We start from the raw sequence: 14,196 nt of genomic DNA on the forward strand, positions 1-14,196 counted from the left end.
TCATTTCTACTATTACCTTTATATTCCCTAATAGAAGCTTCATTGATTTGGAAACTATACTCTTCATCTCAAATTCTTTTTGATGCCAGATCCCAGAACCTCGCCCAAGAGGCGCAAAACAAACCCTACCGGCAAAATTGTTCAAGATGTTATTAGTATGGTGTTGACGCTTTATCTTATTATTAACGGCTGTTTGCTGACCACTGAATGCTCACTATAGCTGATCCACGTTTTGCCAATATCCAGTCTGATCCTCGATATAAGCTCCCCAGCAAGAAACACACCCGCGTCCAGGTCGACAAGCGGTTCTCTCGTGCATTTCACGATAAGGATTTTTCAAAGAGTGCGGCTGTTGATAGATATGGAAGAAGGCTGCATCGCGACGATACGAAGAAGCAGCTAGAAAAGTTCTATAGGTTAGATGAAGACGATGTTGATAGGGAGATTAGTGTAGACCGTGATGAAGAAATTCAGAAGGAATTGCGCCGCATCTCAAGAGAAGATTACGATCCTGCAAGACAGGGCGGATTCTCGGAATCATCCTCGTCGGAAGAAAGCTCTAGTGATGAAGAAAGTGAGGTGGGCGAAACAGCCGATGAAGCCGAAGAGGCCGAATTACCTGACCGTCAACCGGGTGATGTTCCTCTAGGTGAAGTCACAGAAAGAATTGCAATAGTTAACCTAGACTGGGATAATATACGAGCAGAAGATTTAATGGCCGTCTTTTCCAGTTTTCTTCCCGTAGGTGGGAAGATTCTACGCGTTTCTGTATATCCCAGTGAATTTGGAAAAGAAAGAATTGAAAAAGAAGAGATGGAAGGTCCGCCGGTTAATATATTCAATAAAATAGATACACAGGTTGAGCTCAACCCAGAAGATGACGACAATGAGGAGGGAGAGGAGGAAAAGGAGGAAGAAGAAGAAGAGGAAATCAAAAGATCCATATTAAAAGAGGATGAAGGCCATGATTTTGACTCTGCTCAACTGCGAAAGTATCAATTAGAGAGACTTCGTTATTTCTATGCTATATTGACGTGTTCGTCGAAGGAAACTGCAAAACACATTTACGATTCGGTTGATGGCACTGAATATATGAGTAGTGCGAATTTCTTCGACCTTCGATTTGTCCCTGAGCCCACTACCTTTACTGATGACATTCCAAGAGATGAATGTCATAGGATTCCAGATGGATATAAACCAAATGACTTTGTTACCGATGCCCTGCAGCACAGCAAGGTCAAACTAACTTGGGACACAGACGATAGAGGGAGGAAGGCTGCCCAAGCTAGAGCATTCAGAGGCAGCAGAAAAGAAATCGATGAAAATGACCTAAAAGCCTATCTAGGCAGCGATAGTTCCGATACAGAAGATGAAGCACTCAAAGCTGCCAATGGCGCCCAAGAAGGTGATAGCAGCAAATTAAGCAAAAAAGATGCCGAACGCTTGAAAATACGAGCGTTACTTGGCCTTAGTAAAGAGCCTTCGGTCTTCGAGAAAAATAATGGACCTATTGGTGATATGGAGGTTACGTTTTCAGCGGGGTTGACGGCACACACCCCTCGAGACTCTGTTTTCGAAAACGAGCCTGAAAAGCAAGAAACTACGAAAGAGAAATATATCAGAAAAGAGAGGGAGAGGAAACAGCGGCGAAAGGCCAAATCGAAAGCCGAAAAAACCGGCGTGACTACTAAAGAAGACGATGGCAATAGTGAACAGAGGTCCAATGATGAAAAGGATCTGGGATTTGAAGATCCATTTTTTACGGCCCCAGAGCTAGATTTAGCTAAGGTAGCAGCGCAACGAAAGGAAGAGAAGAGAAAGCTGCGCCAGCAACGTGACGCCGATGAAGTGGCTTCTGCTGCGCAACGGGCTGAGCTAGAACTCTTGATGGTCGATGACAAGGTTTCGAATATTAAGCATTTTGACATGAACGAGATTGAGAGGGCTCAAAAACGGGCACGGAAAGCCGGAAAGCGCCAGAAGGAGAAGAAAAACGAGATTACCCCAGCCGATGATTTCAAAATAGACGTTAACGACGCAAGGTTTCAGCGACTTTTTGAGAGTCATGAATATGCCATTGATCCTACTAACCCCCGGTTCAAGCAAACAGATGGCATGAAAGCCGTGTTGGAGGAAAGTCGAAAACGCCGACGACATGTTGGAGAAACAATCTCCAACCATGAAGCTTCTGAGCCTAAAAAGAAGAAACAGAAGGAAATAGCATTTACGGAGCGTGATACTGACGATCTTAAGCAACTTGTTGAACGGGTTAAAGGAAAAGCGAAAAGGGTGTAGGCTCCAATCTCCAATGCGTGTAACTAGTTATACATCCCATGAACCAAGAGGAACGAAGTTAGCGTAGCTATATATCTTTCTGAACGTGCGTAAAAATTGATTGAAACGGCGTCACCCAATTTATATATTTGGGCTGTGTAGTAGCTCACTATGTAACAAGAAAATGAAGTTGAAAAGCAGCCTGATCGAATTGTTGTTGCTGGTAGAGCCGTTGGCCAATCAGATCATTCGAATGGGGCTGGGGTGAATTTTTTATGCTACTCCGTATACTATTCACCATCAAGCCGATTCCAAAACGCTACCTCCAGGGCTTAAAGGAAAAGGTAGAATGGCCGATTTTCACGATGACCAGCCCCAGGCTAAGAGAAGAAAGATTATACCCGAATTCTCAACGGTCATTGATCAGGCACCTGTAATTACCTCTCCCCACCAACTTCGAAGCCTTCTAGCTTTTCAGCAGAGCGTATCGCAAGAAGTCAAGCAAGGCACGAACAACCCGTCTTGGTATTTTTGGATTTGGAACCTAATAAGACGATAGGTGTCCGAGCCTTCAAGAGTTTTCTATCGTCAATTGTGACTGAAGAAAATGAGAAAGACAAAGCTCAGAGCCTTCGAATTCTCAAGAGCTACTGCGACTCACAAGCTGTGAAAGATGCCGAAGGGAAGCCAACAGCCTGCTTTCTCGATCTTTTCCAAACGTGGGCTTATGCGGAGAGCAACAATGAAGAGTCACTGCTGTCTTTAATCCCTTCAGTCATCGCTCTGTTTCTAAAAACAGTCTCCGGACAACTTAACTTCAGGGATTTTGGACTTGCGTTGTGCAAGTTTATACTACAAAAAGAACAACTAAACTTACTCAACCGGGGACTTACTGCGAGTAAAACTCGAGATCATCTGATATCACCGTGTTTGCGATTACTCACAGAAGTAGTCGGTTTCGACGGTGGTGCTGTGGCAAGAGCACTCTATGCAAATCGCCACATCACTCTGAAACGATTAGATATTTTTCTTGGCCCTCAGAAAATAGACTTGGACGATGATACAGAAGACCGAAGAAAGCCAACACTCCGACGTATTGCACAGCGTTACTTATTGGCGAACCTCAAGTTCCAAGCTACAGCTGCGAAAGAAGAGTTGATTTCCCAAGGCAAGCTTATTAAATCCTTTTTAGAAGATATCCGCAGAGATTCCCGAGATATTGTTGTTGATATCATCACTACTATTGATAAATATGTCTTAAGTGACTCAACACTCTCGCGAAATTCCAAAAGTCGTCTCCTCAACCGTGGAAACCTGGAGAGGCTGGTTACTCTTTATGGATACGAGAAAGATGCCCCCGAGCCCCCGACTAATAACGAATCGATCTCCAATGAAATCCATAAATTCATGCTTTCTATTTGCACCTCTCACGAGAAAGGAGTCCTTCTTCCAGAAACTGGATGGTATCCTTTCGGGGCCACTGCCGATGTTCTTCCACCAGATGATCCTGAATGCATCTCACTCGGGCTTGACTCGCCGCTTTACTTCGACAAATACGAAGGATCAGTACCTGTTCGAAATGGAAATCTTTCAGCATTGATACAATCTTTGCGACCAGATTCTGATACGTTGCAGATAGAATTGCTTCTGAAGATCTTTACAGCCGCTCCTGAGCTTGTTTATAACTATTTTTCTACACGGACGATGTTTACAATGGATCCCCGACCTACACCAAACTGGCTGGGGGAGTCTGCTTTCCTATTCTCCGTCATCCAGCTTCCAGTGCCTGTGCAATGTGGTTGGAAAGGAAGTTCGTCCCCAGAAATCCCACCTCCCATTCCCGTTGTCATCGAAAGTATAATTCCTCGCCCTCTAACTCAGAAAATATTGACACGGTGTATGAACCAAAACGCGGATGTTGTGACCTTATTTGCCATCCGAATCGCAGCGACAGCTTTGCGCAAACTTCAAACTGTTTTGAAAATGTTTGGCGGTTCAAGGGAAGCTGGTCAAGGGTTATGGGATCAAGCAGCTGCAAGGCTTGTCGCTGAATTTTGCCGCAGATGTCCCACGATGAAAGATACAATTCTCACATTCAGAAAGACGCATAGCGATAATCTGCAACAACAAGATGCCATATTGGAGCTACTTTCACTGTTTTACCAAGTCATCCCAACAGTCGCTCTTGAGGAGAAATTCGACATTTCTTTGACACTCGTCAGTGTACTGAAACGACTAGACGAAGCCGAGCTTCTAGAGAATAACAAACACCTTCTTCTTGGCCAGCTGCGAAGCCTCCTGGTTATCGCCCAAGAATCCCCAACAATTCGATGGTGGCAGAAACCAGGTAATATAGTTACACTTGTCATCTTCTTTGCGTATTGCTAACGGCGTCCCTAGAATCCATGCAATTTTCCGCTTTTACATCGGTCTTGAGAGTCGTTGCAAGCACGTCAGCAGAATCACCATTAGACAACATTAAACCACTTTTACGAAATGTACTCGTTCAAAACTCAGTTCTGACTGATGGCAACGCCTTTGATGCTCTTTTCAAAGGCTTTGAAGTGTCATCTGCTAATACCTTTGGCGACCAGTTGACTTTTATAGACAACTGTATTGTCAGACTTGTCAAAAAGCCCGTATTCTATCTGGACCTTGTTCCATACTCATTACAAAACAATTCTGGAAGACTGAGCTTGCTTGCGATAACAGTTTGTGAGCAATGGTCATTTATTGTTGGTGCTGAAAACGCAGATAAAGAATTGAACATTGCTATATGGATTGCCGGGTTTTTTCAGGGTTTGAGGGCCGCTGGGGAAGATAAACACTTGCTAGAAACCCTTCGAGACGCTATGATGAAAGAAACTAAATCCAAGGAAAGTCGTTCGACGCTTAGAAAAGCATTAAAAAGTCATGACAAAAATGACAGCAAGGAAATATTGTCAGAAAACATCACACCATCCATTCCAGATGCCAAACTAAAGATCCAAGTATCTCTTACGGATACATTTGGCAGGGTTGCTGCGGAGGATGAATCACACCCTGGAATCCACCGATGGGAGCAAGGGGACCTCGAATTTGCGCTCGATCAAGGTTACGTAGGCGAATTGATACTATGCTTTTGTTCTCAGCATGAAGAAATCCGAAGACAAGCTATGATTGGAGTTTCGCGGTTCATGGCCAAAATAAAGGTGCGTTTTATAAACAACATATTAGACCAGTTGATGTGCTAATCTCTGCTCCAGGAATCCGGTCATTCAGAGCGACAACATCTTTATGTTTTAATGGGGGAACTGCTGGAAACAGTGAAGCAAGCTGGAGTGGAGACTCCTTTGCCATACATCGCCGGCGAGCTTGGTGCTCGATTGCTACTAATTCTCATGAATCCACTACAGAAGCTATATGCCAAAGCAAACTCTTTCCTGAATAAAGGGCCGTTCTGGGAGCTTGCCAAACTTCCTTCATATTGGATTGACAAGATTCTGCTGCACGAGCCTGAGTATGATGATAGACATAATGAGGAAGTTGGCTGGTTGCTGGATCTCTTTATTAATGGCCTCAGGACTGCGAAGGTAAGTAACGACAGTGCTTCCGATGCTAAAAGCCCCCGACTGATGACTCCCTAGGACCTGGACATCTATCGCCGTGCCGGTATCTTCGAGCGCTTATTCTCTTACTATAGCTCACCCCACCTTTCGGACGGCTTGCGGAAGAAAATTCTGCACTTGATTTTCCGCGCCTGTGAGACCGGTGGCAGCACAACGCTTCTGACCCGAGCTGCTGTTCTCAGCTGGATCCACGTTCAGAGCGCAACAAGCGGCAGCCGGCAAGGTCTTCTGCAGGCGCTGGCTAGCGAGCTCTACGAGTGCTGCGACAAGGAGTGGATAGATCGCTGGAGCGGCTCATCTTTATCTAGAGAGGCTATCGAGATGCCCGAGGGAACATGACGGGTTCGCACATAGTAGCGTTGCACTGTAATTAAATGAGCCAGACGCCGGGGGCCGCTCGTGCATGAGACATTCGCCAGTATTCAACCTGTACTCCGTAGTCAATGCGTGTTCTCGTTGCGATTCCGGCGGGTCAGCGCCTGCATTGCGGGCTGGTGTTGCTGGTGGTGGCAGAAGCCGCTCCTGTTTGGGACCCAAAAAAATTCTAAAGTCATCGTCGCCTGTCCATCACATCGCCCACCGCAACTCCCAACGCCCATCACAATATCAACCCCTTGCTACACACCTGGCGCCCGAAACACCGTTCGATTTGTGCTCAATCTGCACCTCTTGCCTCAGACTCGACTTCAGCATTCCTTACACACCGACTTTTTGGGCCGTGGCCCTCCTTGCTCCGCAACTCCTCACCAACGTCGCCCAACCTCCTTCTCCTCGTCACCTGGACTCTCAAGAAAATTAGTAACCTGTTTTCCCTTGTGGATTGCCATACTGCTTTGGCTTCCCTCTCCATTGACTCTGGTTTGTTTTGCCTTTTTAACTTCACTGTGCCATGAGGCGCAGGTAGCAGCAAACCCTCTCTACCAATAATGGCCATAATACGGTATCAACTTGAAGAGCTTTTGCAGCTTCGCGATTCGCCCTTGGTAGCTAGGCCGGATAGCCTGCCACCTATTGAAGAATGGATGGGGTAAACTTTACATTAACCTGGCATCTGTATTGCTGAGAACTCATTGCTAACAGCCCAGCAGCCCTATCCCAGACCCCACGACCCAGAGGAAAAGCACCAGAGACCAACCAACTCAACCAGAAACAAATCACCAACGACGGTCCAGTCTTTTTGAAGCACGTCACATCTCGCGGGCCTCCGGTTCAGGTGAGACTCCCTAATTTCATGCGTCTGTCAAGTGTGCGTACTAACTACCTTTTCCAGAAAATCTTGTTCTCGGCCCCCCGAAAACGTCATTTGCATCTGCTACTAGAAACTCGGGCAAAACAGTGGAAACCACAGATAAATCCCTGCCAAAAACCAATGGCCAAGATGACCCGAAACAAGACCGCTATGGCGGCCTTCGTGAGAAATTTTTTAAGGAGAGGGAGTACGGCGATAAGGATAGGGATTTCGACAGAAGAGATACTCGAGCGCTTCAGGCCAATGGCCGTCGAATAACCCGGGAGGACCGAGAAGATTGGAACGGTAGACAACGACGTAATTTTGGACAAGATGAAGATCGTGACAGGAGGCTGAGGAGAAGTGGTGATATAGAACGTTGGGATGGCAGGGAAAGTCGTGATCAGCAAGATGGAAATGAGCGCTCAAACAGAGACCAGGGAAGATTCTCTGGCCGTCGGGATACTCAGGGCAGAACAAGACATGATCAGCCATGGCATCGTGACGGAGAGACTCAAGATACTGTAGATGCAGAGGAAGAAAAGACGCCCATTCGAAATCGGGAATGGCGTCGTGGTTTACATGGTCAAGACCGCGACTGGGGCAGGTCTGTAAAACAAGAACAAGACCCTGAATGGATGGACTCTACCAGTCGTACTGACACGAAGGAGGCCCACACTCAAGAAGATTTCCAACGATGGAAAGAAAGAATGAAAGCTGGGGCAGGGCAAACCCCCACTGATGTGAAGAAAGAGAGTGGCCCAGAACCGCCCAATGAGGAGGCCAAAAAGTCAGAGATGAGACGCGAGGGTGAGATTTTCAGTGACTTTGAACCGTCCTTCCGCGCAGAGACTGGTTTGGACAACTTCTTTGACTTCTGGGGAACAGCTAAATCGGGCCAAGATGCAGTTGTAGGTGATATTGATGCTAGAAAGGAAACTGCGCCGAAACCAGCGAAGGCTTCGAGGTTTGCAGGTTTTTTTCATACCCAAGCAGAGCCGAAAGAGGCGGAAATCTCTCAAGTGAATATTCCCCGGCCTTCTTCAACCGACGCCGATCAAGAAGGGTTTCAGCGGATTCTCCAAATGCTTGGCGGCAACAAATCGCGGAATGCAACTCCGCGGGTTGAAGAGCCCAGCCAACCTCAACCTCAGACTGTTTCTCTACTGCAAACAGCTCTTGAAAGGGGATCGAACCCACCGAAGTCAGCGGCACAAGAAAATTTTGAGCGACTTGAGTATATGAATGCTCAAGAGCAGGTTCCAAGGGACAGAGTCCCACCAGGCCCAGACAACACCGCCCCGATAAAGATATCCAAAGACAACAATGCCCCACGTAATGGCACCGACCTTCTATTGCAGCTCATGCAGCAGTCAAAAATCGCTGCGCAAGTACCAGCTGGTCAAAACCACCATCCTCTGCAACGCCCTGGTAGCCAGAATTTGCCGGAAACGGTCGCCAGAAATCATGGAATCCAGAGTCATAAGGTGCCGGGGTATGCGGAAGACCCTACTCTTTCAAATTTCCGCCGACCAGATGTCAACGATCCGCGAAGCCAACTACGGCGGAGACCAACAGGAGGACCAGTAGGCTTTTTTGAAGAAATGCACTCCTATCCTGGAGCCTCAGGTGGCAGCCATACAGTCGGTAACCCTCCAGATATTCGCCAAGGCCCACCACAGCATTCTATGGGAATGCACCGTCCTCCTGGCTTGGACCAGATGCTGCCCCCAGGTTGGCCGCACCAGCCTATTCAGCAAGGCAATTCGATAAACCCCGTCATGTTCCCTCCCGGCCTGCCCACACCGCAAGCGCGAAATATGAACCAGTCTTACGCCTCTGCCCCTCCAATGCCATTGCCGGCCGGAATTCCAGCACCGGCTGACCGCCCACCTTTCCAGCGCGGCGTGAGTGCAAATGCCTCTGCCGGATTTGCTCCACCGCCCCCTGGAATATTACCACCCCCTGGCTACTTGCACATGAATGCTCCACCCCCTCCTCCGCCACCTGGCCCAGGTTTCCCTCCTCTGCAACATTCAAATGAAGCAATGATGGGCATGTCTCATGGACATCCTGGTCACTACGGATCAGGCCCTCACCAGGCGCCCCCTCAATCTGCTAAGCAGCTACTTGACATGTTTATGCATTTCACCGGCAACCCAGGAGATGGACAAGTTGGGCCACGGAACAATGCGGGAATGATGGGCCCGGCAGGTCATTATCGCTAAGATACGTGACTTTGCGGGTGTTATTATCTTGGACTACAAGATAAAGCTATTCGCTACAGAAAATAGACCCATGTCTACACAATCAGAGTTGCTATCCCAGTTGACTTAATGTGCCATGTTTATTTGTTTGCAATTGCCAGAGCTGTACTATTTGAAACTCGTTTTTTCTCTTTGCTTTTGGAACGGTGTCGGAGTGATCGGAGCCGGGACCTTGCTCGCTTTCTGCCTAACTAAATATATCCTTAACCAGCTTTTCGGCCGCCTTTTTGATCATGTGTTTTGTTCATGGTTAGCATTCCTGCCTCTGCTGTTCTTCGCTGCTCCATCCTGGATGATTGATGATTAACGGATTATTGGGTTCAGGTATCACTGGTGCTTTATTCTACGGTTAATGGGCGTCTGCTACTCCTTTTGATTGTTTGGCGTTGCGTTGACATTATCGATACATATTCTTTCTCAACTTTTATGTACGCGAGCTGTCTAATGTATGTACAGACTTCGGCGATTGCGGGTCGGATAAATAGGGGCACATCCACTGGGCAGTACTTCGATTGTGGTCGGTGCTTATGGCCTGTAACAGGCTTTTTTCTTCCTTTTTCGTATAGTAATCAACAGACCCCACCCTTGAGCATCTCGTAGAGAAGTAGTGTATTGATATTCTCAAGGAACCATAAGGAACAGGTACGAATCTAACGCCATTAAATGCATCCCGGAAACCAGCCGATCATATGTACAGTATGTATGAATTTTGCAAGTCTTAACCCCATGTTCCACCACCACCACCTCTTCCTTGTCGTCTTTGTGCTGATAGACGCCAGTCGTCTTCACCCGCAAACCGGTTATGCAATGGTTGGATACGTTCGGCTTTCTTTCGTTTAGAGAGACGATCGGTTGCTGCGACCTTGAAGAATGTTGGCGCTGCTTCTACCAGCCACTGGGAACACGATTGTTAGTATCTTTCTATAATATATGTGAGAAACATGAATCTGAAACGTACTTTTGGTTCAATCACGGTCGTGTAACGCATGTATTCCTTTGTTGTCAGCACAAGGGTATCAAAAATTACATGCTCTGCTGCCTTGCCGAAGAGCGCTGAACTGGGATGTAAATACACTGGCGTGCCTTCAATCAGCGTCTTATAGCCTTCCTGCGGGTCTTTACGCGCGGAGTTCCGGAAATACCCCGAACAGAGAGCTTGGCGCACTTTCACAGTGTTCCGTCCGCAGGATACAATTGTGTGGCGGTACCTTTCCATGATGTTGACCAATTGCTGACGAACATCTTGGACACGGCGCATTTGCCGCGCCTGAATGAAATTTTCGAAGCACCATGGATTGCTAAATCGAGAATTCTTCCAGCCGTTGTACACATTGAGAAGCGTGAGGTGGTCGCCATGAGGATCGTGAAACTTGGCCTTCTTCTGGTCTGCTTGCTGCTGCTTTTCTTTTGGCCGATAAAACACGTTCTGAACTGAAAGCATAGCAACAATGCTAAGTACCTCCTCCGAGCAGCACATGTCGACAGAGGCAATGAGTACTTTTGCAAGAGCAGGATCCATTGGAAAATCAGCCATTTTTCTACCAAGTCTTGTTAATAAGCCCTCGTCATCAAGTGCCGAAAGAGCATACAACTCTTCAAGAGCAGTAAGCATAGTGTTTGTGGGTGGCGGGTCCATGAAATCGAAGTGCAATAGATCATTGATTCCCATAGCTTTCAACATTAATATTGTATGAGATAGATTCTGCCGTTGAATATCGGGAATTGATGTAGGTAACATCTCAGACTGGAATGCAGCTTCTGTGTATAGGCGGAAACATTTACCGGGGCCCGTCCTCCCAGCACGACCAGCCCGTTGTTTTGCTTGGGCCTGTGATATTGGGGTGACAACAAGCGAATCCATGCCCAGCTTTGGATCATAGGCATTCTGCTTCACAAAGCCAGGGTCAATGACATAGTAAATTTGATCAATAGTAATTGAGGTTTCAGCAATATTTGTAGCAATAACTACTTTTCTACTCCCTGGGGGGGCGGGTTCAAAAATCCTGCTCTGCATTTCACTGGGAAGAGCTGAGTAGACAGGGAGAATGATCAATTCTGGTACACTGGGACCAAGAGCTTTCATCCTCTCATAGAGAATTTCACAACTTGTGTCGATTTCTTCTTGGCCGGTTAAAAAGAGAAGAATGTCTCCAGATGGTTCTGTAAGATGAATCTGCATCACAGTAACAAGAGCAGCATCTAGGTAATCCGTTTCCGGTTCGCGCGAGTACATAATCTCGACTGGATAAGTCCGACCTGGTATGGTGAAAATGGGGCATCCATTGAAGTATTCCGAAAACTTTTCCGCATCCAAAGTAGCGGATGTAACAATCAATTTCATATCTGGTCTTCTCTTAAGTGTCTTTTTTAGGAGACCGAAGAGTATATCAGTTGGGATAGTTCTTTCATGAGCCTCATCGAGCATGATCACAGAGTACCTTTTCAAATCGGGGTCTAAAAGAATTTCTCGTTGAAGAATTCCATCAGTCATGTATTTTATTTTCGTATCGGGGCTGCAACTGTCCTCAAAACGAATGGTGTACCCGACTTCTTGACCAAGCTGGCAACCGACTTCCTCAGCAACACGTTTCGCGACCGAGACAGCAGCAACTCGTCGAGGTTGAGTGCAACCAATCATACCATTGTTTGCAAACCCAGCCTCAGCCAGAAACTGAGTAACCTGTGTCGTTTTTCCCGAACCAGTGTCGCCGACAACAATAAGGAGCTGATTCTTGTGAACGGCTTCAAGTAGTTGTTTGCGGAATTTATACACCGGAAGACTTTCCCGCTGCTGTTTAATGGTCATATTTGTTCTCTTTCCGTAAGAAACGTCTTTGCTCTGGGTCACTCGTTTCCATTCAGGAATCGTTTCGGTTTTCTGGACTATCCGCAATTCAGAGGCAAACTTCCTTTGATCTGGTGCGACCATGGGATCCTGCCATTGAGCATTCAGATCTACTTGAGCTGCTTGTTCTGACGCCTTATCTTGGGCTTCTTGCTGACGAAGTTCTCGCCTTTCCTTAGCCAGTGTAGTTCCTGTCATCGCAGCGCGATTTAGTGACCCGTCTGGCGCCCTGACCACACGAATTGGAGATAACTCCAGAGACTGTTTAGTCTGTCCGGCTAAGAAAGGAGGCTCTTCGTCTCGAACTTCAATGTCTACATCTTCTTCTTCTTCAAATTCTCCTTCTCCTCGAAGTGTGGCTTGGTATTCCTCATCGATATCAGGGTAATCTGCTGCTGAAACGGCACCAGAAGCTATAAGCTGCTTGATCTCCCATCTTTCAGGCGAGTTTAGGCGCTTTTTGCCTCTGGATCCTCTTCCAATATGATCATCCTCTATTACCGGGACTCCGGAGCTGAGATTGCCGTAACGGTCATCAATACCTGCCCCATCTAGCCTTTCCATGTTCGCCCCAGAGGCAATGCGCTTTTGTGGAACAAGATCACGTCCTGTCACTTGATCTACTTCCTTCATCGATAATCCGATACGCGAGCCCTGTATAGAAGAAACTTTGACCTTGACCGATTGCCCTCGCGCCACGAGATCGGATGGATGATTGACCCTGGCGCCGTCTTGCATTGCGGAAACGTGTACAAGACCATCAACCTTACCTTTAACACCCTGCAGATTAACAAATGCACCAAAGTCTTTTATTCCAGTTACTCGGCCATTATAGATTTTATAGAGGATTGGTCGTTCGTCGAGTTCCGGGCTAGGAGGTCTCCGAAAACACTCACGATCGTCATGGTTTCGTTGACTCCCCCGGTATTTGAAATCATCGTCATGCCTGGGATCCTTGCGGGTGTATTTTGTGCTCGAGGCTTCGTGATTGGAACTACCCTGCGCGGGGTGCCGTTGACTGCTTTGTGATGGGGAGCAAGACCTATATTTTCCTCGTCGCCGACTACCTTGGATACTATCATCATGATCTGAACTCCTACTTCGTTTCCTACTCGAGGTCCCATTGTCGCGAGTTCTAGCTTTCTCAGCTAAGCCTTCAAGCATCGCAAAGGTATCGTCCATAACGTCCCCTTTCGCACCATTTTCTGGGGAATCATCCTCATCCCATTTAAGTTCCCTATCTGGTACGGCTAGTCCTTTAAACAGTCTTGATTTCCGCTCCAGATCATCCAGCCCTGCCACTTGGTCGTTATCAGCTTTCGAAGGTTCTTCTTGAGCGGCATTCCGGTTCGATTTATATTTCGGATGCATCGCTAGCATTAAGCGATCTATACTTTCGATTAAACTCTGCGGAAAGTCGGCTCCCATAGCTTCGAGACAGCTTTTGAAGTTTTTAAATGATCCGCCGCATTTTAGGTGCTGGTCGATGACGAACTCGGCGAGGGTTTTGTCACATATGCCTAAGTGATTCTGAAGCTCTGTTGTCACCCTCGCTACCAGGGACAAAAGTTCCAGGGATTGAAGGTCGTCCATGACTGTGGTAATTGTGAAAACGGCTGGCTGCCGTCTTACTTAGTTTGCAGATAGATACTCTGTACGGAGTACTCCGTACTCCGTACCTTTGATCAATTGGCGATCGGAATATTATTATACCGATATCCGAAATTTAACTTCTACTCCAGTTTAACTTCATGTCCATGAATAAAAGCCTTCAAAGAATAGGAGAAAGAGTTCGTCTGTACTATAGGGGACCGCGCTGCCCTGCCAGCATATGCACACTTCAATGTTCGCTCGATATAACTATGCACGTATATAGGGATGTACTTCATACAAAATATCCACAGCCAAATTACTCTCTACTCCGTACTCCGTACACAGCTTCTTGCTCATAAAATTAGCTATACGGAGTACCAG

General features: G+C 46.9%; 4 protein-coding genes across 4 annotated transcripts; 3 read left to right on the top strand and 1 right to left on the bottom strand.

The window, feature by feature from the left end:
• Positions 1-82: 82 nt before the first annotated feature.
• Positions 83-2,295, top strand: ESF1 (pre-rRNA-processing protein esf1; the record flags this gene model as incomplete). Its single annotated transcript, XM_049255661.1, has 2 exons — positions 83-155; positions 221-2,295. 2 exons carry the CDS (start codon positions 83-85, stop codon positions 2,293-2,295), a joined length of 2,148 nt encoding a protein of 715 aa, XP_049105355.1.
• A 163-nt stretch (positions 2,296-2,458) lies between these two features.
• LOZ57_006647 (uncharacterized protein) lies at positions 2,459-6,221 on the top strand (the record flags this gene model as incomplete). The annotated part of the gene is made up of 5 exons (XM_049255662.1): positions 2,459-2,463; positions 2,745-4,621; positions 4,675-5,465; positions 5,520-5,846; positions 5,901-6,221. The coding sequence occupies 5 exons, from the start codon at positions 2,459-2,461 to the stop codon at positions 6,219-6,221; spliced, it is 3,321 nt and encodes a 1,106-aa protein (XP_049105356.1).
• Positions 6,222-6,808: 587 nt separating this feature from the next.
• LOZ57_006648 (uncharacterized protein) lies at positions 6,809-9,338 on the top strand (the record flags this gene model as incomplete). The annotated part of the gene is made up of 3 exons (XM_049255663.1): positions 6,809-6,909; positions 6,971-7,095; positions 7,153-9,338. 3 exons carry the CDS (start codon positions 6,809-6,811, stop codon positions 9,336-9,338), a joined length of 2,412 nt encoding a protein of 803 aa, XP_049105357.1.
• Positions 9,339-10,095: 757 nt separating this feature from the next.
• On the bottom strand, positions 10,096-13,815 carry PRP22 (DEAH-box ATP-dependent RNA helicase prp22; the record flags this gene model as incomplete). Its single annotated transcript, XM_049255664.1, has 2 exons — positions 10,096-10,272; positions 10,336-13,815. The coding sequence occupies 2 exons, from the start codon at positions 13,813-13,815 to the stop codon at positions 10,096-10,098; spliced, it is 3,657 nt and encodes a 1,218-aa protein (XP_049105358.1).
• Positions 13,816-14,196: the final 381 nt, after the last annotated feature.

The sequence above is a fragment of the Ophidiomyces ophidiicola genome, assembly GCF_022830035.1.
Source record: "Ophidiomyces ophidiicola strain CBS 122913 chromosome Unknown scaffold_49, whole genome shotgun sequence".
NCBI lineage: Eukaryota > Fungi > Ascomycota > Eurotiomycetes > Onygenales > Onygenaceae > Ophidiomyces > Ophidiomyces ophidiicola.